At 35.8% G+C, this 26,918-nt stretch overlaps 2 protein-coding genes and 1 long non-coding RNA gene across 5 annotated transcripts; 1 reads left to right on the plus strand and 2 right to left on the minus strand.

Moving 5' to 3' along the window:
* Positions 1-382: 382 nt before the first annotated feature.
* LOC148695053 (uncharacterized) lies at positions 383-1,614 on the minus strand. Its single transcript, XR_015965705.1, has 3 exons — positions 1,369-1,614; positions 771-857; positions 383-641 (listed from the first exon to the last, which is right to left on the minus strand). It is a non-coding gene; the product is annotated as an uncharacterized LOC148695053 (long non-coding RNA).
* Positions 1,615-15,759: 14,145 nt separating this feature from the next.
* LOC137717244 (two-component response regulator ORR9-like) lies at positions 15,760-19,158 on the plus strand. Of its 3 annotated transcripts, none has more exons than XM_088699247.1 (6): positions 15,760-15,856; positions 15,985-16,178; positions 16,623-16,741; positions 17,271-17,351; positions 17,852-17,919; positions 18,587-19,118. In XM_088699247.1, exons 2-6 carry the CDS (start codon positions 16,016-16,018, stop codon positions 18,960-18,962), a joined length of 807 nt encoding a protein of 268 aa, XP_088555373.1. In that variant the 5' UTR covers positions 15,760-15,856; positions 15,985-16,015; the 3' UTR covers positions 18,963-19,118. The 3 variants fall into 3 exon arrangements, 2 of the variants coding, with proteins under 2 accessions (XP_088555373.1, XP_088555372.1); XR_015965744.1 differs by adding an exon at positions 19,124-19,158 and having other exon boundaries at positions 15,802-16,178; positions 18,587-19,035; XM_088699246.1 differs by having other exon boundaries at positions 15,802-16,178.
* A 99-nt stretch (positions 19,159-19,257) lies between these two features.
* LOC137717243 (protein disulfide-isomerase) lies at positions 19,258-23,368 on the minus strand. Its single transcript, XM_068456545.2, has 11 exons — positions 23,049-23,368; positions 22,525-22,555; positions 22,127-22,414; positions 21,844-22,032; positions 21,604-21,729; positions 21,135-21,272; positions 20,903-21,022; positions 20,649-20,763; positions 20,054-20,166; positions 19,727-19,937; positions 19,258-19,588 (listed from the first exon to the last, which is right to left on the minus strand). The coding sequence occupies exons 1-10, from the start codon at positions 23,222-23,224 to the stop codon at positions 19,731-19,733; spliced, it is 1,503 nt and encodes a 500-aa protein (XP_068312646.2). The 5' UTR covers positions 23,225-23,368; the 3' UTR covers positions 19,258-19,588; positions 19,727-19,730.
* Positions 23,369-26,918: the final 3,550 nt, after the last annotated feature.

The following is a 26,918-nucleotide window of genomic DNA, read 5'->3' on the forward strand; positions in this document are numbered from 1 at the left end:
CAAGAAAGCAGCCTAGGCAAAAGAAAAAAAAAAATAAAAGATGCAATGAATTTAGATATGAAGAAATTTATAACATCTAATCTAACAAAATTCATCGTTTGACAAAACAACAACAAAGCCTTTCGCCACTAGGTAGGGTCGGCTATATCCTAGAACGTCATTGCGCTCGGTTCTGTGTCACGTCGTCTGTTAGATCCAAGTACTCTTAAGTCTTTTTCTAATAGAAAACTGTAAAGGATGTAAAGTAGACATGAAATGATAACTCTATTGGTAGAATGAAAAGGATGTCTACTCTAAACATCTTTTTCACTAATAACATCTTACTTTTTTTTTTTTTTTTAAAGAAATGCAAACAGACATTCTAGTAATATCAAGCAACAACTTTTATTCAAAGGTCAATTCATTTTCTAAAAGAAAACTGTATGTTACACAAATTTATTGAATTAGAATCAAACTAATGAGATTAAAGCCAAAATTTAAAACTAATGCACAAAATATATTCGAGAGGCCAAAAAAATATAAAAGTAAATAGGAAAAAAAAGTTTAAAATGTCGAAACATTTTGTTATACTAAGAACGTAAAGCCCTTGGATAGCTTGAAAATCTTTACCCTTATTCATTCTTCACTCTCACTGTATTATGCTACACATTAACACAATAAAATATAATCAAATTATTAATTTGCGAAACAATAAGAAATGGGAACTGTTACTTTGCATTCTCATTATTGCAGATACCTAAGAAATTAATATAAATCAAAAGATGACAAACCTATTACTTTGCATTCTCTTTATTGCAGATGCCTGATAATTCCCATCATTAGAAACTCTTACTTCGTAAAAACCATATGTTTGTAACCTGTAAGAAAGTAACAAGAAATTAACTAAACTATCACTCAAGAAGTAGAGTAGAAACAGATCCATTAGTTTTAAGTATCGTAACACAAAACAACCATTAACCCACCCCAGGGGTAAACTACCCATCCTGGCATAACTCCAACACCGCAAGAAAGATGTTAATAAAATATTAGTTCCAATACATCATATTTGCTACTGTCATTTTGAGGATTCATGTGGTTTTCCATGAATTGTAAAGCATGTATATATAAAGTGAGGTTTGCCAATACCCCCGCCCCCCACCCACCTATTTCCAAGTGTGCCCTGGTGTGTTTTTTCCTCTGAAACATGCAGTTTTTTGTTTTTTTTTTGTTTTTTTACCTGTATTATTCCCACCATCAACCAAAATGGAAGGAAAATTGACAAAAAAAAGCTATCCTAATACCTTTTAGGAAAACTTCAACCACAAAATAAGGACTGCATTTTGAACCTATGAAAAGAAGAATAACCTAAAATACATTCACGATTATTACCTGAAGCTTTCTAGCTTTCTCTAAAGCTTTCTGCCTTATCAATTCTTTTTCCCTTGCCTGCGTAAATATTAAAAAGTTTAAATCAAGTTCTTCTGAAAATTAAATAATTCACATAATTATGTAAAGGAGCATCTTATTATTTTGGAAGCAGTTGAGGTGGGTTCTATACCAACAAATAACTTGAAGCATATCAGAGTTAATAAGTCTTAAGAGGGGTGAATAAAAACTAAGCAAAGAGAGAAGGTATTGAATATCAAATATTCAAGATCACATAATCCCCCAATCAAACGTTAGTGTGTATTGAGTTTTTGAAACTTGATTCGACTTGACTAGATATGGAGAGTGCATCCTTATTTATATTGTGTTGTCGAATCCTAGAAACCCTGCTTTAGTATGGTACCTTTGTAAACATGAAATTCATAGTACATGCCACGTAAGCTTTGCATGTGAAAAATTAATATGTTGGTGAACATTTATTTTCGCTGAAATTTGCATATCTACAACCTTAAAATAGGGTAATATTTTGTACAAACGGGTAATTTAATCATGAATGCAATTAAGAAAGATGAAAGAACCTTCCATCAAGTTTTATTTATTTATTTATTTTTCTTACCTAGAACCAACATATACACAAGGGTAGACCCATGTGAAATTTGGTAAAATTATAGTGCTTGCAGATATCATATAGGAAATTTCTTACTTTGAATACAAAAGTGAACATCCTTTTGTGTCCCATGAAGCAAGATCTAGTGAAAATCTCACAGATTTGGTTTCTGGATGGCTTCTCTTAGTCAAAGCAAGTAAAATACACTTTATGAACAATATAATATATAAATTGGTTGGACCGTAGGTGCAATGATTTACTTCATGGGCAAGGTCTCCGTATCGCCCATGATATATATACTAACCCAGGCACCCCTTTGAAATGCATATACTTCAGTAAGTTATGCAAGGGCATCCCATATTACTGAATAGGGCGCCTACTCTGCATAAATTAGGCATATAGGCGTTCCAACCCATTTTAGTAGAAGGACATGCTATTTGTTTATATATATATCTCTCTCTTAGGATGACGAATTTGGATGAAAGAGAAAAAATGGCTAACAGACACACTTTGTATAAAAAAAAACATGGCCAACAAATAGCTATGAAAAAAGCGTGGCAGGGCTGACATTGGCATCATTGACACCAAAACGTGATGAAAAGTTTCGGATTATGGTAAGTGTAACAGAAAAACGTGGCTTATACACTAGTGTGACCTTTTTTGTAGCAAAACAAAAGACTTATGAAATTAGTTTTTGATGGATATATAGCATGGAAATACATATGCCAGTTAGATGTTCATGCAACATTAGTGTTGGAAATTGACTAGTTATTAGCATTACTATTGAAAGTAGACCATTCAACCCAAAATCAATTCTCTACAGGCGAACATGCGTTTATGACGTTCAGTTATACATTGTAGCGTAGGACTTCGAATGGCAGATGTGAAGTTTTATACTATGAATGGATAGAACACAGACATGGTACTAGAAGTTAGAGGTTTTGATTTCTTCTTTGGTGATGAGTTGTTATATTGGATATCTAGCTGCAAACATCAATTGTCTGTAGTTTATCATTCCTTCACATTTTCATCTATTAGGAAATTAATATGAGGTTAAATTATCAATGCATACGTACTAAAATAGTCAAAACCTAAGAAAACTAAGTTAATGGATCAACCCGGGGAAGCAGCCCAAGGGCCATATAATTCAGAGGTCACTACACTAGTTTAATCCTATAAGATATATAGAGATAAGGTTATTTGGATACGATATAATATGCATTACAAAGATTCAATCATACATCAAATGTGTTTACAAGAAATCAAATACATCAACAATAAAACAATCCAAAAGGGAAAATACAGAGCGGAGCAAAGCTGCACAACTAAAACAAAAAACGTTTGCCCTAACATCTAAGAAACTCACATTACTGAATTTAAGCATAGCTCATAATCAAGTCATACAACCTAAAAAGTCCAAAACATTACCCATAACACAAATTGAACGTGCACTGCCATAGGACTTGTACAATATATAGCCATAAAGTATATGTTGAATAACTAACGGATTTATGGGTCCCCAACAATTGATGAATTCGTCAGTTAGAACTCGATCTCCAACAAGCTAAACTGCGCATAAAACAACAAATAATCCTTAAACCCTTGTTAGTTCAAGCGATTAATTCAGTGTCCTTCACTGTATGAATGAATAATAAGGGTAACCCATTGAGAGACCAAACTAGGGGTAGGTTAAAAAAACCGAAAATCGAAAAAAAACGGAAAACCAAACCAAACCGAACCGAACCGAACTAAAATTGCCAAACCGAACCGAACCGAATCTGGCTAGCTCATAATCAAGTCATACAACCTAAAAAGTCCAAAACTTTACCCATAACACAAATTGAACGTGCACTGCCATAGGACTCGTACTATATATAGCCATAAAGTATATGTTGAATAACTAACGGATTTATAGGTCCCCAACAATTGATGAATTCGTCAGTTAGAACTCGATCTCCAACAAGCTAAACTGCACATAAAACAACAAATAATCCTTAAACCCTTGTTAGTTCAAGCGATTAATTCAGTGCCCTTCACTGTATGAAACGTATAATAAGGGTAACCCATTGAGAGACCAAATTAGGGGTGGGTTAAAAAAACCGAAACCGAAAACCGAAAACCAAACTGAACCGAAAAAAGAATACATACACACACACACACACACATACTTTGCCGTGAGGGTTTGAACTCCTTCTCTTCAGGTTGAGATAATTGCATCAAGCTAACTTGACCGCAAGCTTTGTTTTGTTATGATCGTACTAGTAAAATATTTATAGGCTTCTAATATTTAATGCTTTATAAAATTTCTATAAGTTTACAAACCCTAGCCATCGCTCACTCCCATTTCAGTTTTCATGTTTTCTCAAACTCTCTCTCATCTCCGCTGCTCTCTTCCTCTCTCTCTGCTTCCTTAGTCTTCTTTCTCTCCTTCATCTCTTCCTCCAAGTCTTCTCCTATCCTCCTCACGGATTCCTTCATCCAAACCATAATTTTCCCTTGCCCCTTTCGAATCGAAAGCAGAGAAGGAGGGCAAAGGGAGTTCGATCTCTTCCTTATTTTAACTATTAATTTTAAAAAAAAAAAAAGATTGATTTTTTTCATTTTGATTGATTTTAATTTGGTAAATTAGGTTGAGTTTACTGTTTTTGGTTTCTGAATTAGGTTTTCTACAGTTGGGTTTTTCTTGTTTTAGCTCAAATGCTCCAACCTTGTTTACTACTGTTGGTTTTTGAATTCGGTTTGATTGATTCTTTTTTTCGTTTTGGTTGATTTTAATTTGGTAAGTATTAAGCTTTTGTATAATATTGTGTAATGCAGAGATGAAAACTGAAAAGCACGAGTTAAGTTGACTTCTCAGTTCAAGTTCAAATATGTTGATTAGGGCATGTTGCAGGTTGATTTCTCACTAAGGAATAAGGATGCAAGGTAGGGAAGCATGTGATTCAAGCTCAGATATATATAAAATAAAAAAATCATGGAAAAAACCGAACTAGACCGAAACCAAACCGAAAAAAATTTTAACTGAACCAAAATTTCGGTTCAGTTTCAGTTTTGGAAAAAAACCGAACCGTTTGAAACCGAACCTAGCCCTAGACCAAACACTTGGAATCGGCAGACAAGGTTTGGGAAGGTGGGGCCTACACTGAAGTGTGAAAAAGTTTGAAGGATCTCTTCCACCAAATCTCACGGATCAAGTGATCTAGGCCTTTGAAACTTGATCCAACGGCTAAAATTATTATAACTTTTAAAAGGGGCCTATGTTTTTAACCGTTGAATCAAATTTTAAGGGCCCATATCACTTGATTCGTAGGCTTTGGTGGAAGAGATCCGGAGAGGATCTCTTTCCAAGTTTGAAATCTTGGGAACCACCTTCCATACATCCATGCCCTCTCTACAACCCAAGACACCCTTTTTTGCACAGTCGACCACCCAAACCACCACGTGTTATGATCCTAGTTATTGGGTTTATAAGAACCAACTTTCACCATTTAGGAGAGCATGAATGAAGAATTGTTATTTTATTTCTTACTTGCATTTTCCTTTTCTTTTCCCTTTCGACGGAATAGGTCTTATCACCATGCTGAACATTGTGTTTCCCCTCACCAAAAACAAAGCACCCACTCGTAATCCAACACCCCGATTTGATCTGAAGGATGACAACAACCTCATCGAAGTCGTCATCATCAAAGTCTAAGCTGGCGTCGTGGTGTGAAACTTCCCGACTTCAACCCAACCAAGTGGGTGGCACGTAGCCTGCATTTTGAAGGCTTGGTGACGAGGATAAGAATCAAGTCAATGGTCAGATGGTGCTGGAAATTTGAAGAGTAGATGCGTAATATTGTTCGCGCAAGGAGAGAGGGAAGGGATGGTTACTACTTTAGGGAAGCCATGACATTGTTGCTGGTGATTCAACCCCCAAATTCAAGGTGCCACTTACAACCTCGATGTCGTTGCTAGACAATTAATTCCCATAATCAATCCCCAAAAGAAAGATTTGATAGGTGAGTTGGGACCACCATTGAAATAGCGAAGTTTGTAGATTAGGAGAGTGATGAGGGTGTTTTTGGTGTTTAGAAATTTCATTAAACATGCATTGTTGCAACATGGTTTGAAAATAAATAAATAAATAAACCTATGCTTTAAAGTAGCATTTTTTTTTTGCTGCTTTAAAGCATAGGCTTTTTTTTTTTTTTTTTTTTTTTAATCCATGTTGCAACAATGCATGTTTAATGAAAATTTCTAAACACCAAAAAATTTTAAAGCAGCATTTAGCTGCTTCAATTTTTCTGCTGTCAACCATCACAACTTCCAAAATAATCCCTTTTTTTTTTTAAGTTTACCAAACACCATCACAACCATCACAACAGTCCCAAACTAATACTGAAATGATGTCCCACCACTTTCAATCTTGTTTTAACGGGTCTCATATCTAATTTGACTCTTTTCTCTTTCTTCTCCACTCTTTCTAGTTCTCTCTTTCTTCGATATTATTCTTCTAGCTATTCTTACATGGTATTGTTCGGCCTTGGATGCACCTCACACAACTCCCCATGTGTGTATGGTGAAGGTGATGATTAGCTTGAAAGATGCCCTTGCGAGTCATAACTCATATATTTCATGCATTTATACCATCCATTTCTAGTCTCTTTGTGATGTTTTTGAGTTAAACTAGTTGCAGTTTACCTTATTTTGTGTTAGTGTGCAATTACATGTACTTTAGGATCAATTTGAAGGCAAAAAAAATGAAAACATGCCATTTTTGGGGTTGACCCTTATTCAAACATGGAAAGAAGTTTAGTGGTACGTTTTGAAGCCCAAATAAAGAATCCAAGATGAATTTGGCTTGTTAGAAGACCAGGAATAGAATGGGAAAGGAATTGGGATATCTAGCTTGATTTGGAGATGCCAATTAAGGCAAAAACGTGCAAAATAAAGGCTAAGTTGCTGGGATCACTTTGGAATATCTTGCAGCCCCATTTAGCATATAAATACTAGGGTTTCAGATCATTTTTACACAAACCCCCCTTGAGGGCGCCCAGATCTCTCTCTCTCTCTTCACTTTCTTTATCCTTTCTTCCAGAAACAAAACCCTATTTCCTTTCACCATCCACTACCATCGAAGAAACCACGCAGCCGCGTTGTTCTTGGAGAAGTTCAACATCAAAATTGCTTCAAGGGGGTTTCTTCTATGAACTTCAATTTCACTCATGTTGTTCTTGATATTTATATAATTTGTAATCATGTTGTGGAATTAAGTACATAGCTAGGGATTTCGATGTAGCCTTGCAAAACTACTCTATGTTATTAAGTTAAAGTATTTAAACTACCAATCTGTGTTCTTGTTTCATTAACTAGTTTTATAGTTTAATTTGTTTGTTAATCTTAATGTTTGATCACCATTAGGGCTGCTTATGAATTATTTGATCAAGATTATATCACAGATCATGCTTAATCTTGGTAGACATGTGAATGAATGAAGAAACTGCTATGCATACATCCTGCCATGTGATTTCTTTGGTTCTTTGAAGTTTTCTTGTTCTTAATGGATTCTTAGTTGGTAATCTAAGTTGAACATCACAACTAGGTTGCATATTAGGAGTACTTGATCACACCCACACATCAAATGGATGATCATAAATGAGTAACACGAACCCTAGTAGCAGATTGGAGAGTTGAATGCATTTTGACTTAATTTTCATGGATTGGCTTGTAATGGTGATATCAGTATCCCTAGTTCCATTCCCATTATTTATAAATCAATCTATCATTCATCTTTACATTGTGATGCATTTTAAGTTATTTTAGTTTCCAAAACAAAAATCTAAATTCAGTTTTCATTTTCATTGCTTAGTTAGGGTTCACATAAAGCTAGTAATTTGTAGAGTTCTAACCAGTCGATGTGGTTTGACACCCTTACTTGTGCCATTATACTATCCTTGTATTTGCACTTGAAAGGAACACAACAGCGAGGCCTTTAGCTAGTCTTCCAGCTATCTATCAAAACTAAATGTATGTTGAGCGTGTCACTGTTGGCCAAAACTAACAGATTGGGAATCATTCGGGAATGACTGGATTGATTACTTGTTCCACAAGTAAAATGGCTTCTTTTATCGAGGGATTGTTTATGGAGGGGTTAAGTCCATAAATGGTCCTTTTTATTGCCTTGAGATCAAAGACTTGTGTTGATGTTACATGCCAAGTTTTAGTTGGGTCGAGATTACTAGGTTTAATCCATTATTGCATGGGAACGACCAAAAGTAGAGTGACAATGAAGTTTTCAAGCAATAAATGAGCAGAACAGTTCATATTAGAAAGTAATAAATGAACTTGAGAATAAATAAGAAGTAATAAAGATAATATTTAATGCATTAGAAAGGTAAAAAAGTGAGTTCGGACATGTTATAAATCCCGTCGTGCACGGGTCCCTGTTTCTCGGGCACTTCTTTTACAAACCTACAAAGTAAGAGCTAGATTTCAAAAAGGAAAAGGGATTGCAGTAATAGCTACCAACTAAATCGATATTGCGAGAAGGCTGCATCAAAGCTATAACCAAAAGGGAATGACTAAGGGTGCAAAGAGAATGTAAAGAAAATAATAGAGCTTTTAAGTATTTTTCTGAGAGTTGAGTTGAGTGTCATTTTCTTTGTGTTCTCTTGTAGCTTTTATAGAAGCTTTATCCTTCTGGTTTAAAACCCCATTGACTTAATATGATAGGCAAGTGGTGATTTCACACTTAACTTTCTCCAAATTACAGGGTTTTGCCCCTAAAAAAGTGTTATTGCCATATGCGAAACCTTTCGTTCATAAACCCTATGCCTGCCAAGTTGCATAGGTTTGCTGCCCAATCTTGCCACGTTAGCCAATATCTTGAATTCTGGGCCGAGCTTTCGTCCTCAACCTTTTTTGCTATGGCCTAAAGCTTTCCTAGGGCCTTAAATGCGATTGGGCCATGCCCAATTTGGGTCTAAACAGGTATCTTCACTGATCCTTCATTCTTATGCTTTCGCATGATGATCAAAGAGAATATTCCAAATTCTTTGTATCTGAATTCTTTAGAATTTCTACTTTCTTCTTTGACAATGGTTACAGCTAAGTCAATTACAGATTCTCTAGTCTCTTATCACATCTTTAATTCCATCAATTTCAAGCTCTGTCACATTATAAAGTGAGTTCGGACACGTTATAAATCCCATTGGGCTCGAGTCCTTGCCTCTCGGGCACTTCTTCTACAAACTTACAAAGTAAGAGCCAGCTTTCGAAAAGGAAAAAGGATTGCAGTAATGGCTACCAACTAAATCGATATTGCGAGAAGGCTGTATTAGAGCTATAATTAAAAGGGAATGACTAGGGGTGCAAAGAAAATGTAAAGAAAGCAATAGAGCTTTTTAAGTGTTTTTCTAAGTGTTGAGTTGAGTGTCATTTTCTTTGTGTTCTCATATAGCTTTTACAGAAGCTTCATCCTTCTGGGTCAAACCCCCTTGGCTTAATATGATAGGCAAGTGGTGATTTCACACTTAACTCTCTCCAAATTACGGGGTTTTACCCCTAAAAATGTGTTTTTGCCATATGCGAAACATTTTGTTAATGACCTATATGCCTACCCAATTGCATAGGTTTGCTGCCTAATCTTGCCACGTCAGTCAATATCTTGAATTCTGGGTCAAGCTTTCGTCCTCAACCTTCTTTTCTTTGATGGCCTAAAGCTTTCCTAGGGCTTTAAATGCGATTGGGCCATGCCCAATTTGGGTCTAAACAGGTATCTTCACCGATCCTTCATTTTTATGCTCTCTCTTGATGATCAAAGAGAATATTCCAAATTCTTCATATCTGAATTCTTTAGAATTTCTATTACAACTAAGTCAATTATAGATTCTTTAGTCTCTTATCACATCTATAATTCCATCAATTTCGAGCTCTGTCACGTTATAAAGTGAGTTCAAACACGTTATAAATCTTGTAGGGCTCGGGTCCCTGCCTCTCGGGCACTTCTTTCACAAACTTATAAAGAAAGAGCCAGCTTTCGGAAAGGAAAAGGGATTGCAGTAATGGCTACCAACTGAATCGATATTGAGAGAATGATGCATCAAAGCTATAACTAAAAGGGAATGACTAGGGGTGCAAAGAGAATGTAAAGAAAATAATAGAGCTTTTAAGTATTTTTCTGAGAGTTGAGTTGAGTGTCATTTTCTTTGTGTTCTCTTGTAGCTTTTATAGAAGCTTTATCCTTCTTGGTTAAACCCCCTTGGATTACTATGACAGGCAAGTGGTGATTTCACACTTAACTCTCTCCAAATTACGGGGTTTTACCCCTAAAAATGTGCTTTTCCCATATGCGAAACCTTTGATTAATGACCCCTATGCATACCCAGTTGCATAGGTTTACCATCCAATCTTGCCACGTTAGCCAATATCTTGAATTCTGGGACGAGCTTCCGTCTTCAGCCTTTTTTCCTTCAATGGCCTCAAGCTTTCCTAGGGCTTTAAATGCGATTAGGCCATGCCCAATTTGGGTCTAAATAGGAATCTTCACTTCATTTTTATGCTTTCTCATGCTGATCAAAGAGAATATTCCAAATTCTTCATATCCGAATTCTCTAGAATTTCTACTTTCTTCTTTGACAATGGTTACAGCTAAGTTAATTACAGATTCTCTAGTCTCCTATCACATCCCTAATTCCATTAATTTTGAGCTCTATCACAGTCAAGCTCGATGAGTCAAACTATTTGACATGGCACTTTCAGATGCACATGTTTCTTGAAGGAAATGGGGTTGTTGGATTTGTTAATGGTTTCAATCCTTGCCCCGCCAAGGTTTCATTAGGTCGCTTGATTCTTCAAAACTCATTTTTCCTTTCTCTGTCTGGCATATATCTGTTGGAAATGTGCCCTAAAACCAATCATATGATGATACTTTACGGACATTTCAGAAAGTTAAACTAATGTAGTTTAAATGTAAAGGGCAAAGATTATTGTTTGAGCCGTCTCATATAAATGTTATATGCTTAAACGATAAGTCCAAGGAATATGTGATTGGAAGAATGCGATCTAAAGAAGTTAGATTCATGAGACCATTCTTTCGTTGACACATCCTAAACGTTCCTCATCATAGGATTGTCAATTGGGCATTGACAGTCCGTTAAGATCAGTACGTGCTATGTCTTCTCTCAGGGAGAGTGACTAGTCTCGAGTCATTGGTGTGTGTGACATCAAGACAAGTACGTAGGTGCTCAATAGAGAATGAGTTCACTGAACACGATCAACGAAGGGTTCTCATATTCATGTCACATGAGAACTCATGGTTGGGATAATGCAAATTAGTCTTTTGACCTGAGGCATCACAGTTGTCTTGTGGTTAGGTCCTTAATCTTTGATTATGTCAAAGTCACTCCATCAGGAGGGTGTCCATGGCATCGTTGGGGTTAAGCCACTTAGCCATGGAGGCAAGTGAATGCGCAACAAGGGATCTCTAACCTTCAAACTGTTTGAGGGAGAATACTCTATGATATGATTAAGAATCTTTGGCCAAAGTATGAATGAGATTTAGGAATGTGTTCCAAATCACATTCAAGGTAATCATATAAGCACAAGACTCACATTGGATAGTAGACATGAATAAACTATCAAACCAAACAATGTGGTCAAGAGTATTGTATTAGAGAAAGACCGTATTGCATTTGTAATCCTAAAACTGAATAGGTTCTCCACCTCTTCTGATTAGCTTGGGTAACCATGACATGCTGCTAGGCGTCAACCATGGTTTGTGGAAGCCCTAAAAGTGTATTATCACTAACGGGAGAATTGAAAGTAAGTTTCAATTCACAATCGATTAGAAAGAGTTTTAATCGCCCACTGCCTCGCTAAAAGGAACCTAATGGATCGTTCACCGAGTAAGGTAGAGTTTGAAGAAACAACGGAGATGAGTAAGAATAATTAAATGGTTTAATTATTTATCTAAGGCTAGGATTAATTAATATGTTAATTAATCAAACGAATAAGTTCGTTAAAGACCTCGGGTTAGTTTTGGGCCGCAAGGCCCAATGGGATTTGAATGTCAAGCCCATTAACTCAAGTTGTATGACAACTTGAATAAACAAAGGGCTTGAAAGCCCAATAAACCCTATAGGCTTGCCATGTTAGAAGAATAGGGCTTTTGGTCCATTAGGTCACTTATTTGAAGGGACTATATAAAGGACTTTATAGCCTAAAATTTACACATGGTAATTTTTGGGGAAAGGATGAGAACACAAGCTCTCCTTTCTCTCTAAAACTTAGGCCACCTTGGAGGGATCATCTAGCAATCAAACTCCTCCAAGGTCACTCATTTCTTCTTCATTATGCCTTGGTGATGAATCATTAGAGGTTCTCAATTTTGGGAACTTGGAGAAACCTTTTCATCCATCCAAATCCATGGATCTAAGATGCAAGGAATGAAGGCCCTCTCTTTGGGTGATTAGCCTTTGCTTATGCAAAGAGGAATCTACAAAGGTATTGATTTCTCAACTCACTTTGTTTTGAGTTGAGTCTTGGTTCACCTATCTACTAGGCTTTGAATTTCATGGGTAAATGTTTTGTTTTAAGTGCATACAAGCATGATTCCGCCTTTAATTGTTAATTGCATGCTATTGATGTTGCTTAAATGAACATGTTTTTCACAAATCTTCCTTCAATATCAGCATCACCACATCCCACAACCACCTTAGATCCCATTTGCCACAACTTACACATCTACTCTAAACCCCAACCATGAACCACCATACCTTATTTTTACCACAATGATGCACGACGTCCACTAGCGTCAATTCTGAAGAACGCAGATTGAAAAATTCAGAAACTTGAACTTCTTGGATCTCAGATAGAATCTTTTTCTTTATGAAATTTACTTTGAGCGTCTTGTCCAACTTATGGGTAGGTGTCGCGCATTGTGGTTCATGGTTAGGTCTGTGGTGGTTTTTTCCACTGCAACAAGACACAGAGAAAGACAAAATAGAAACAGGGTGAGAGGGACAAAAAACAAAAGTCAAGACTAAGGTGGGCCATGTTTTCACTTGCAAATGCGATGAGGTTGTGGCCTCTATGTGGCATCTCTAATCTATTGCCGCATGTCCACTCTTTTAACACAACTTAACATTGTCAACTTATCTCCTAACTTTTCTTTTTTTAAAAAAAAGAAGAAGACATTTCTTCTTGTTGTGTAGCACATGTTAGCAGTCCCACATCGGTGGGGGTAAATAAAAGCAATAACTTTAAATAGGATTACCTCACTCTAACTAATACCGAGGACTTTGTGGTAAAACTTCACACCTGACAGATTGGGCAAGTGGTAGAGTTGGGGACAGTATCAGTGTAGTTAGAGTGGGACCCCCGGGCCCGTCAATCTAAAAAAAAAATCAACATGGTATCAAAACCCACAGTTACGGGCCCGTGCAAGCCAAAGGTTTGTCACCAAGAAGTGTGGGCTAGGAAACAAGTTTGGACTCTTAACATAGAATCGGCATCTGAGTTCTTAAAAGTTACTTCTAGAAAAGATTGAAAACAAGTATGGACTTTATTAGAGCTGACCTTTGAGTTTCAATTGCTGATGTGTGGATCTCCATGTGTGAACCATTAAATGGGGTTACACATAAGGGGGCGTGTTAGCAGTCCCACATCGGTGGGGGCAAAGAAAAGTAATGACTTTAAATAGGATTACCCCACTCTAACTAATACCAAGGTTTTTTGCAGTAAAACTCCACACCTGACCGGATTGGGCATGTGGTAAATTTAGGGACATATCGATTTGGTTAGAGCGGGCTCGTCGATCTAAAAAAAATTTGAACAAATGCTTGGTTGGCGGTGCGAGCTCGGTTCTAGAGGGATTGGGTGGTTGGTGGTTGCCCGCTGTGATTGGTTAGATGGGGATCATGGGTATTGAATAAGTGTTTGATGTTTTCACATTTAGTTTTTTTCTTTTTTAATTTTGTTATATCACACTTTTTTAACTTTATTTTGACGATGTTATGTTGGTGTCAAGTGAAATGATAGGTACCAATAAATTAAAAAGTTCACAAAAAGATCGCAACTATTTTTAAATGCGGAAGATTTAAACTCTTTTTTCTTTCACATTCTTATTTTGTTTAGCCATTGTATGAAACTGAATCAATTTTCCCGTTCATATTATGTAGCATTATTTTCTGAAATCCTGAGAAATAAAGAGAAGTAAACTTTCTGCTTTGGACACCCTCGATGGGAACAGAAGAAGATTCGAAATTTGGAAGATAATACAACACAAGGGAAAGCCTGACCTCACAAAAGATTATCTTTTCAGGCCCACAGAAGATCTCCTAAATTTTTTATGTGGACCCGCCCCCAACCATAAAAGCATTTTCAATTTCATGTCCTGGCCCCACCCCTCAGCCCTCTTTGATTTATTTCGCAAGCTTTCATTATTCCATATTCCATCCCAATTTTCATGCCCACAGAGCATAGTTCATACATAATAGGAGGAGTTTAGCTAATTAAGCTTTCATAATTAGAAGGAACTAGTCACTTACTACTACGATCTTGTGTTATTCTTTTTTATTTGTAAGTGAAAAGTTTTAGGTTCGATTCTGGCCAAAGATAAATTTGAACGGCATTATTGCTAGCCTATTGGGAGGCTAATCTCACCCCTCCCCTCTTAGTGTAGATTTCATTTGTTCAGGAAAAAAAAATAAAAATTTAATAGGGTAGATAATCGTGTTTAGGGTTAGGGTTTGGTTGAATATTTCCATCCTCCATCTATTTTAGTATTTTGTCGTCCCTTAATCCTTAGATACGTATTTCAATAATGTACAATTTTATACTAATATTTAAGGTCTGATGTTATGCAATCTCTTTTGACCTTAAACTTGAGTTTCAAGTATGGTGACACATCAAACTAATCCGATTTAAGGATTCAGATCTTCTCCATGATCCTACCAAATGATTTGGCAGGCTATAGCTTTCTGTTTATTATTAGATCGACAGTGTACCAACATGTCTATTTAACAATATATAAATTTTCTAAATAATGAGATAGTTACATTAAATTTATATAAATCACGGAAAAAAGATTCGAACACAAATGCAAAGAATTGACTATACTTATTTATATACACCAGATTCTAAAGCCCACGCACTTGATCATATACATTCCATGAATCACGTCCTATTTTTCCTAAACAAAATAGCTAGGCAGGCATACAGGGAGGATGATATGTAACTTACTAACTGTTATATGAAAACAAAACACTTTCCAATTTTTTTTCTTGAGTAACCTCGACGTCATGAGAAAGAATTTATTCATGAAAAAGAAACATGAAGAGAGTTTGGCCTTAATTACATGTACTATCCAAAACAGCGTTATGAATAATATTATACGACTACTCAAACAGTTCCAAACACTTTCCATAAATTTTTAATTAGGAAGAAGAAAGAAAAGGAGAGACCCAAATATAGAAACTTAGCAAGCAAAGCTAAGCTAACCACATTTGTCTTAAGTCCCTAATATAATCCAATCCAATTTGCACCCAAAATCAACTCCTTTTCATCATTATCTTGACCAAATGGGAAAAAGGACCTCCGGATTTCCCTTGGCAATCAAACAAAATCTTAACAAAGAAAATAAAGAAGATCTCAGAGAGAGAAAGAGAGAGAGATATGAGTGGTTGTACCAACGCGGTGGAGAGAATCTAGTGAGAGATCACAACAAGAGTAGTACATATGCATGACACATGACAATATCAACGGCATCTCTCTCTCTCTCTCTCTCTCTCTCGCTCTCTCTCTCACAAAAACAGGTTTGGTTGCTTCTCTCCTCATCTGATATATAACCATGGAATAATCACACACCACCTCGCATTCCTTCATTCATTCATTTCCCCTAAGGCACGCCTCTCTCTCTCTCTCTCTCTCTCTCTCTCTCTCTCTAAGAAATATAAAGGTCCACATTGGTAGAAAGAATATACAGAAGCAGCAGCAGCAATAGCTAACAGAGATTATACTGCGTTCACCAGGCACCATTAAACTTCAAAAGTGTAAATTTTGATGTCGTCAGTTAGTCTGAAAATGGAGGTGGTGGTGAAGTCAGATGTTGCAGACCCCAAACAACAACAACAGCAGAACCAACATTTCCATGTATTGGCTGTAGATGACAGCCTTTTGGACAGGAAACTCCTGGAGAGGCTCCTTAGAGGTTCTTCATATGAAGGTACACCACCCCTATATTTGAAGATAGATTCATTAATTAATTAATACAGACTTGACTCTCGAGCGTAGCTACGTTGATTAGAACAATATATTCTTTTTCCACGCTCAAATTCGAATGCCCTTCCCATAATATAGATAAATTAGTAGAATATTTGATTCGTATAAAAAAAATATTTAATTAATTGATTAATGACCTTCCTCTCAACACTCACATTTTTTTGGCTTCTTAGTTTTATATTTCTTTTAGTTTTAAATATAACAATAAACACACACACACACATATACATATAGATAGAACATTGCATGTTAATAATATGGAGTTTTTTCTCTTCAAAATTGTCATGATTTTTTATATATTGCTGAACTTTTCTTGGATGAACTTGCACCAAACCTTTCCCTTGTTTGAACTTGCTTTCTGATAGTCTTAAAATATTTTAATTAACAGTGACTTGTGTGGATTCTGGGGATGAAGCACTAAAATATCTGGGTTTGCTTGAAGACCTAAACCGAAGTACTGCAACTTCCTCTTCATCCAGCTCCCCTCAGTCATCAGATGTACCAGAGGTGAGATTTCATGATTATCCTTCGACACATAACAAAAATATATATTACTAGTACATTTTCCGGAATTTAGGCAAGTTGCAACTTATACGTGTGGAATATCACGTACAGGAACATATAAATCTCTACTCCCAGGAATGTCTGAGAAAATCCTTGGGAAAAATATCTGATACTTCCCTCGGTACAACTTAAACCTTCCGGCTAGAAACGTTCTTGAAATTGATTTCATTTTTATCTGATAATCCATCTATAGTACTGAATTTTGTGCGTTCGAGCTTTTGAAATTGATCCTCAAAGTGGTAAGGATAGTAGAGTAACGAGTTAAAATTAGGTTAGGTCAAAGAGTTCGATTATGTTCGACGGTAAACAACACATATTAAAGAAGAATTTACTAGTCCTAAAATTAAATAGAATTAATTTAGGTTTTAGTATTAATTAAAGCTTAGCATGCATGTTCTTAAGTTTTATGCTAATTAGGTTTTTATGTGGGGAAGATGATTACTAATTCATTTCTGAATTGAATCGAATGCAGGGATCAAAAGCCATCAACTTGATCATGACGGACTTCTGTATGCCCGGAATGAGCGGCTATGATTTGCTGAAACGCGTCAAGGTCAACCACCACAACTGACTGACTAATTACTCTACTTTCTCCTACTGTTTTGAATTTTAAGTGAAAAGTATCCACCAACCCCTAAAATTTGAGCAAATAAATATTGACAATAAGGAACCACTTGCAACATACTCACAATCCTCTGAGTCTATTTGTGTGGTGTACCCCACTACTCATTGAATTTTAACGATTTCATTTGTTTATTTTGTTTTCACAATTAAAATTGTTACTTTATAGATCATTAATCAATCCTAATTCTTATATAATCCGTAGTACAATTTAAACCATGTACAAAACAGTAGATAATTTTTGAGAAAAGTGATACAATATGATCTATTCTAGCCGTCCCAGCTTTGTGATTCTCACAAACAGAATTAGCACTATAAATTATCTGGCGGGTTGTGAGCATGCCAATATCATTCACGAACGACTAGTCCTAACATTTCTTGAAATTTGTATAGTATTTACTTATTAATTAATTGATATCTGTATACATACAGGGATCTTCTTGGAAGGACGTACCAGTCGTGGTCATGTCATCAGAAAATGTTCCTTCAAGAATCAGCATGTGAGCTAATTGCTTTAATTATTTTCTTTTTCTTTTTCTAGTTCGAAATTATTTTCCATTCCTTCGTTATATATAAAAGGTATTTGTCGGTCTGTTTCTTAAATTTGTATAGAGGTGTTGATTTCCTCCTTGCACTTTAATTTTAACTATTTGCTCCTGAACTTTTGTAATTTACCAATTTCCTCCTCAACTTTTAACTTTAGCCGATTACCCCTTTAAATTTTATAAATAACCAATTTCTTGCCCCCCTTAGATTTTAAAATTTTCGTCTAATTTTCATCCATCCAATTTTATTCTTTTTACCCCCATACAACTATCATGTGTTGTCCGCATAATCAAAATGGATACAAAATTGAATAAATGTTTTAAAATCTAGCGTTATTGGGAAAATTAGTTATTTCTAAAAATTCAGAAGGTAATCTGCTAAAGTTAAGGTTTAAAGGGAAATTGAATAATTATAAAAGTTCAAGGAAGTAATCGGTTACAATTAAAATTCATGAAAGATTGACAATAACTCTATACAAGTTTAGAGAGCAAATAGACAAATATACCTATATAATTGTTTTCTTCGAAATTAAGAGAGAGAGAGAGAGAGGGAGAGAGAGAGAACTCAGAAAATTGCTTGTCGCACGCAACTTGAACAATGTGAGTTGAATATTAATCGCAGGTGCTTGGAAGAAGGGGCAGAGGAGTTTCTGTTGAAGCCACTCCAGTTGTCAGATCTGAAGAAGCTTCGGCCTTGCCTGCTCAAATCCCTCCAACACTATTATTCTAACCACAATGAGGCTGGTGGTGAAAATGACCAAAATGCCCAAAATGCCCAAACCAAAAGCACTACTGAGATGAATCATGTGAAGGGTACTACCATCAACAGCAATAGTATTAGCAAGAGGAAGGCCCAAACAATATCAGAGAGATCAAGGCCCAAGATGAAGGGATTAGGTGCTCTAGGCCCAAACAATATCAGAGACATCAAGGCCCAAGGTGAAGGGACTAGGTGTTCTAGGACCAAACAGTATCAGAGAGATCAAGGCCCAAGATGAAGGGATTACGTGTTCTAGTATAATCAAGATTAATTAGTTTAAATTCAATTTATTACTAGTGGTGATTGTTGTGGTGAGTATTCTGTACATACAGTAATCACATTTTCATTCTTGTACTGCACACTCTATTTTCCAACCAAAATGTGGTTTCATTTCCGCAGGTGGATTCGATGATCTCGAGTTTCGACCCCCTAAACTCTCGCACATAATGGTCGAGCCCACCTCTTTTAGAGCGCTAGCTAGTGTGTCAATTTTGTGTGTCTAAACAAAAAGCAACCACAAATGACACAGACGATGGAAAGTTATGGTATAACTGGGATTCAGAGATATAATTAACTTGAGCATTTGTAAAATAAACTCCGTCTGAGGGTTTCTTCTACATTAACAAAACTACACACTGTAACACTATTGCTATCCCTGAAACTAGTGCACCTGACAACGAAAACACCTCCCACTTTATTCAATTCAAAGGGAAACCGAAAAACGAACATAACTCATAGGAAGGAGGGATACGGGGAGGTACGTCAGACATTGCTTCCTTTTATGCTCTACCGTTCTCAAAGTTCATATCGCGGCCGCCATAACATCCAACTAGTTGCCTTAATGTCTCTGTTCTCCTTGTACAGCTGGTTCAGGAAAAGAACAATTTGAGATCACGACCGGACGAGCAACTTCATTGAATTTTTGAAGAATATAACTATGCTTCGGGAGCTTTGTCAAACTGCGTAAACTAAATATGAAAGTTAAAGACGGGATGCAATTACTTATTTAGAGCTCATCTTTTCCGGATTCTTGCCTCTCCGACTCTGCTTGTTTCTCAATTTTGTCCCGGTTCTTTTCAATGAAAGCAATGATGGCTTCCTTAGTTCTATCTTCCTCGTCATACGACAAGACCTTTCCACTCGCCGTCTTGAAGTACAGAGTTGGGTAGTATTTGACATCAAAGTCGCTAGGCACATCATTTGCAGTGGCATCCTGAAAAATGAAAGCAAGAAATGAATAACAATTAAGAAAAAACTCTTTACAAACTAGAAATATCAGCATTTGTAATAAAGGCTGATAAAGCCACAAGCAAGGGTAATAAATCTTACAAATTTTGCAATAACGACATCGGAATCCTTTTCATACGAGGCAGCAACTTCATCCAAAATAGGAGCAAGCTTCTTGCAGTGTCCGCACCAAGGAGCATAAAACTCAAGCAACACTGGATAGTAAACAAAATCATGTTATACGAATTTCTAGCCATACCCCTGAGAGAAACCATGTGAAGACAACAGCCGAAAACATTAAAATATACAGTGAGCAGCTATGTGAATTAAATATGCACCAAGTTTCACGGTGTTGCCCAAACAACCGTCTGCCTTATTCAAATTTATAGTATAGAAAAAACCTAGATGATCCCAGCATAATACTCAATATATTAAGCAATTTTTATAAGTTTTTCCTGTAGATCAAATAGTTTGCCCTTGGTCATAGAATACGGTAAGGTATTTGCACAAAGTGTTTGTTCTGCTTAAGGTAATTGTCACTCAAAACGTGTTAACAAGGTTGACCAATAAAAAGGTGTTAACAAGTAACCAAAGAAGATCAAGTAATCAAAAGATATGCAGAAAAATACTAACAGGAATAATGACTGAGGAGAAAATGACACTTGACAATATAATGCAACAGTGTCTGTTTACGCACCATTTTTCTCAGACTTGATGTAGTCCTGGATGCTGTCAGCAACGACTACCTTGACAGGCTCATTGTTTTGCTCAGGAATAGGCTCAGACTTCTTGTATGGTGATACTTTCCCATCCTGCAGTTATGTAATTTAGTCAATAAGCATCAACATATATAGCTTTAATCAAACTTCAATGCAATCAGCATATAAAAACAATAATGATGATCATCCCTTGTGGGACAACTGCATCACAAGAAGGCAGCAGAAGCCTTACCTTGTACTCCTTAACCCATGATGTTATGTGATCTGGCTGCAAATTTGGTTTCAAAAACTTTTGGCCACCGGGAGTCTGGATGATGATGAGAGGCACCTGGTCTTCTTTGAGTCCAAAATACTGTTCACAAAAACCAATAGAACATTTAACATGGGAAGAAATATACATCATAAAACGAATCTGGGAAGACAAAGACAATTGCAAAGGGTAGTCCAAATGAGAACATTCTGACCTGGAAGGCGCCCTGACTAGCCTCAATATCTCCAATGAGAAAGCTTATGCCTTCTTTCTTATATTTCTCAGCAACTTCACGATACGTTGATTTAAAAGCATCAGAAGACTCGTCACTGAAGTTCAGAAACAACATAGCCTACCAAGTCCAAAACTCGTGTTAGAAGACTGCATCACATCTTTTGGGAAGAAAAAAAGGATTGAGATAAGAGCATTAGGCTACAACAGAACTATGATTAAACACATTGCTCAATACGACATACCAAAAGGAAAACAAAAAACAAGCTATGATAGAGCAATAGTCTGCAACAAATGTTTAAATAAAACAAAAAAATAAAGAACCATGTGGATAGAACTTGAGTGACCTTCAATGAAATATCTTGATAATGCAAAGTAAAAAATATTTTCCCAACACGCATCAATTTAATAATAAATAAATCCAAATCATGTCCGTAGTATATTATATATACCTTCTCATTTGGACTGTTGAAGAATTTGATAACAAAAGGGTGATTGGTTGGGTCATTGTTGAATTCTGTTACAACTGGCACACTAGCATCTTCAACAAACTTCTCTAGAGCATCCACATGAAAATCCTGCAAGCATGATCACCTCGGAATTAAATATACTGTCCCTAATACGTCAAAAACCAGCATGACAAACTGGATCCAAACAAAACAAATCTAAGCCAAGAAAAATGTCAATACTACCTCAATATCAACAAAAGGTTCATCAAAGGGCTTGAACAATCTAACTACGGGTCCAGACACTGATGAATCACCACGAGGAAGGAGCTTGGCATCCAGGGTGTGACCAAATTCATAATCAGAACGCAATTTCTCAGCCAGTGCCGAGAAGTTATTATATGCCTCTCCGGAGAACTCCTTGAACACACCAACCTGCAAACATATTATGCATGAGTAGTTATGCCATCTGATACTCCTCAAAAGATTACATCAAGCTAGGAAACATAAACAGACATAGAACACTTACAACAACAATCTTCTTGTCACCAACAAGAGCAGTTGCATCGTCAGTAGTCTTGATTTCGACAGAAGGAGGACCGCTTTGTTTCTTCAAATATTCAACAATACCCTCGGCTTCTCGAGGACCCTTGTATTCTTGGATGGTCTTCCCACCATTTCTTAGAATCTTAATTGTGGGGAATCCCTTCACCTCGTAATCAGAAGCAAGTCCTTTGTTTGCCTCTTCGTTGGCATCAACCTTTGCTAGAATGACTGGTGGGTCATTTTTACTCAAAATTGACGCAGCTTTTTCATACTATCCAAAATTAAACAAATTAATAATGTCAAAAGAATCAGAAAATACAGGGTTTCTCAATTAAATGCAAAACTGGTGAGAAATTAACATTCAACAGCTTAATTTCGTACCTCGGGAGCGAGCTTCTTGCAGTGGCCACACCTATAAGAAACATAGACAGCAAAATTAAGACAACAATCTATCAGAAAAGTACCAATTACCCAAAAAAACCAAATCAAAAACCCAAAAGCACATCGGTATCTCATTTCTTCAGCACAGATACGCATTTTCCAAATGCATGCTTCTCCGGTATAACTTTCACAATTACATTCCGAAAATTAAATAATAAAACGCTAAATCGACCATTAAACCACTGCATGCGGACGCAGTAAGCTCTAAATTCACAAGCTTGAACAAGAATTCACACATATATCATCAATTTTTCAACCGTGATTCCGTGAAATCAAATCCAGAATAATTCCTCACGAATCGCTTAATTAAATATGTTGAAAACATTAATTCAGAAAAATTTCAGATCCAAACACAAATCAAACGAAAAAAGAGCTACGAACATCGATCAGATCATCAAAGGAAATAGAATCAACGGTAAAAATAAATAAATAAATAAAAAATGAGCGAGATGCTAATTGCATACCACGGCGCGTAGAACTCGACGACGATGAAGTCGTGCTTGCCGACAGTGTCAGCGAAGTTGGAGCTGTCGAGAGGGAGGACGTACTCCTTCGATTCGGCCTCCTCGGCGCGGATCGCGGTGGAGAACAAGGCGAGGAGGAAGAAGAAGCATAGCGAAACCCTAGACGACGACGCCATTTCCGTTTAGCTGTTTTGGTCTATGGAGGTCTCTGAGAGTCGCCCTCTGGCTGGAGATAGAGGGGGATTATATGGGGCGTGGAGAGAGAGAGATAACGAGACAAACATGGTAGTCACAGACTCACACGTGACAGTCTCTTGGATATCTTCCTATTTTACACTCGCGCGGGTGGGATTGTGGAGGGTACCCGCTGTACATGTCGTCGACATTACACGTGGAGGATTATGATTGGTGATTCATTGTCACAGGAATGCTAATTTGGAATTTGCCACGCAAAGATGGCAAGTGAATCGGATTTGGTACGGAAATAAATGGTAAGAAGCAGCCAGGTGTAGTGTAGTGACAATGTTCAACCAATAAATCTCTGCCACGTCAGAGGAAATTTTCCTATTTTTTAGTTTTAATTTATGACCTTTTTATTTTATAACAAACGATTTGTAGCTGCATTATTTTTTAGGAAAATTAATGAAAAGAGTTTAAAATTTTTGAGTTCTAACAATAAAGACAAAATAAAGGGTAAAGTGAATACTAGGATTGACTTTTTAGTGTAAAAATGTAGTTTTTCATTAAAATAAACAGTATTGAGAGTTTTTCGTTAAAGTTTCCTTATTTTTTCTTTCAAGACCCCACAAAAAATGGCTTCGACTTTGTATTTTTGTATTTAAAAAGGTAAAAAACGGCTTTCTTCATTTGGCAATAAAAGAAAATAGTAATTTGAAACACTTTCCAAAAGAAATCTTAAGAGGGTATATTCAATTGAGATTTTGAAGGATTTTAATTTTTTTTAATGAATCTAAGGTATTCAATCAGGATTAAAGTGATTATCTGAAATTCAATGTGTATTCAATTAGGATTTTAAGATAGTTTATTAAAATTCTTATAAACTCGGGTGGATTCAATTAGAAGTTTAAAAAAGTTTATAACATTCAAAGTGTATTTAGTTAGAAATTGATTTTGAAGAATTTGAAAAAGTTGAGGAATTAAAGAGAATTGGAGTGATTTCGTAGTTATTTTAAGCCTCCATAATTCTCACCTCTCCACATGAAATTTCGAGGCAATTGAATCAAAATTTTATATGGAATCTCTACAAATCAATTAAGGGTAATACTAGAGAGACTAAATTTGTACAGTAAATTCTGGAAACTAAAGGACATAGAAGTTGATGATTGGTTTATTATTTAAGCATTAATAAACGTGCTCAATTCTATTCGTGACACATCATTTAGTTTGCAAGTTTAGTTTCTCTAGCATTACTCATCAATTAAATTCCATAAAAATCCATGGATTATAAATCCATTAAAATCTCTCAAATTCCCAATTGAATACACCCTCTTAATTTATTGAAAATCTATAAAGAAAAGGTAATTACCATGAAAATTGTCAAAATAATCTCTGTTATGAAACATAAAGAGTTGCTGTACTTATTCAACGTATGGTAGTAAACCATCATAAACAATCATACTAATGTAGATAGCCTTGTGGGTTATTATGGAGAACCTTTTGGGTTCCCACACCCCACTTATGTTTTTTTTTTTTTTTTGAACAAACGATAGTATCAATACTAAAAGGGTGGGAGAGTTGAACCTAATACCTCTCACTTACAACCTAAGACCACTCGTGTATTTGATGGCCTATATAAAGATGACATAATGCTAATGGAAGATGCTTGAGATCTTCTCTTTTCTTTTTCTTTTTTGTTATCTCACTTTATTCTGTATTCTATTTCTAACATGTTATAACACAAAAATGCTCTTTAGTTTTTGCTTCCAAAGAACTGAGATAAGAGAATGGCGCAGAAAACCAAATATGCTTTGAAGAATTATGCTCTCTATATTTCTTGTTAAGAGGACATAATAGGGATTTATCCAATATTTCTAGATATTTCTTATACCATTTTCCTTTGTTGCAGATTTACTACTGAAGGAAAAGCAATGCAATTTTCTGTGAGGCTTCGATCATGAATCGTTGGTGGTTTGGTATCATGTTCAATTTGATTGCTAATCCAATAATTTCTCGATGTTTTCTTGCCATTATGACTATTATAAAGCCTTAATAATGGCCTTATTAATACTTGCATAAAGTAATCTACTTCCTAATCAATTCAATGTTTATTATTCAATTTACTTTCACATTTATGGTCTATTTACGCCTATATTAAGTAATTTAATACCGATATATATATGTAATCTATTTTTTTCGTGATAGGATTGCAGTAATTTTTTTTTTTTTTTTTTAACAAACGATATTGTCAACACTAAAGGGGAGGGAATGTGTTTAGCCTCACAATGGGCTAGCAATAATTTGATTCAAATTTTCCTCTGACGAGAATCGAACCTAAGATCTCTCACTTACAAGTAAAGATGAATACTATTAGACCCTAGTACTATGTTGCAAGATTGCAGTTTAAAACTACGCGAATTATGAGATGATGAGTTTTTTTATTTTTTTTTTATTTTTTTATTTTTTAACAAACAATATTATTTACACTAAGGAATATGGGGTAGACTTAGCCTTACAATGGGCTAGCAATGAGGAATGATGAGTTTCATTATAAGAGATTAGAAGCTTCAGTCCCTCTAACTCTCATCCTATAACAAGAATCAAACTTGAATCCGTTGATCTTCGATTCTCATCCAACAATGCCTAGAAGGTCTACATCCTCGTATAATATGAATTTAAAAGTTCATATTCATGCAATTGGAACCTAAAGCTCGTTGCACCTATAACCAAATCAGTATATGAATGTGTCAGACTAAGTGGATACATCAAACAATGAGGATTTTTGTTACCGACATTCATGATAAATTATTGTCCCTTTTCTAGGAATGAAATTGTACATCCTAGATGACAAATTATTTGAATGAACCTGAACAGCGTTCATCCGTTCTAAATAATTGAGGGCTTAAAGTTCCTCAAGTTTTCATTGCATAAGCAAATCATACGAATTTTTTTTGTGGATGTACTTGTGCTATTACAATTATGCATCGACCACGACTCTATTGCAAACCCAAACATTGGGGTATTTTTACCAAGTTTTGATTACAAACAAATGCAAATGGTTAAGACAGATAGACAATTCTCTCATGATTTGAATTTGGTGGATACCACCCACTTTGAGATTTCAGAGTTGTTATCTAAGACATATGGAAAACCATTTTATTTCATTCTTAGTGGTTGAGTTTTGTCTCCCACCTTGAGCTTAGCAAGCACTTCAAGGTTGAGTTATCTCCCAATGGGTTGGCTCTTTATTTAATTTTATTTGTTTTTTAGCACTTGTATTGTGTTGATTTCAATTTTTTTTATTTCATTTATTTTGTTAGTTGAATTTCTTATTATAGCAAGTTGTATTTGAGTCTCGTGGGATTCATTTTTCCATAGATGCTCATATTTTCTCTTATGAGTTATATCACATAATCATGAACTAGAAATTCATTGACCAAATAATAGTATGATTATCGACATTCTCTATCACAATGAGGTGTATGATTATTTTTTATATATTTCGAGGCATCAACATAGTGCATTGTGCACCTCCTTACAAGGATTGCTCATACGAAAAATTGGTACTTAGACCATCCAAGTCAAAATTGACCTTGAATCTCCATTTTCTTCTCAAGAATTTAACAACATATATGTGAGCTTAATCAACATCTAATTATGGACCATTTAACCTAAATATATCTATAAGATGGT

This window comes from Pyrus communis, chromosome 8 (genome assembly GCF_041283825.1).
Source record: "Pyrus communis isolate YQ-2024b chromosome 8, ASM4128382v1, whole genome shotgun sequence".
NCBI classification, from domain to species: Eukaryota; Viridiplantae; Streptophyta; class Magnoliopsida; order Rosales; family Rosaceae; genus Pyrus; species Pyrus communis.

Bases quoted from the DNA above. Each gene is read 5' to 3' on its own strand.
- LOC137717244 (XM_088699247.1), top strand. From the start codon at position 16,016: ATGTCGTCAGTTAGTCTGAAAATGGAGGTGGTGGTGAAGTCAGATGTT. The intron at 16,742-17,270 runs GTGAGATTTCAT...AATCGAATGCAG, and splicing joins AGTCATCAGATGTACCAGAG to GGATCAAAAGCCATCAACTT. The intron at 17,352-17,851 runs GTCAACCACCAC...GTATACATACAG, and splicing joins ATTTGCTGAAACGCGTCAAG to GGATCTTCTTGGAAGGACGT.
- LOC137717243 (XM_068456545.2), bottom strand. From the start codon at position 23,224: ATGGCGTCGTCGTCTAGGGTTTCGCTATGCTTCTTCTTCCTCCTCGCC. The intron at 22,556-23,048 runs GTATGCAATTAG...TGTTTCTTATAG, and splicing joins GTCGAGTTCTACGCGCCGTG to GTGTGGCCACTGCAAGAAGC. The intron at 21,730-21,843 runs GTAGTATTGACA...TCATGCTTGCAG, and splicing joins AACCTTTTGTTGATATTGAG to GATTTTCATGTGGATGCTCT.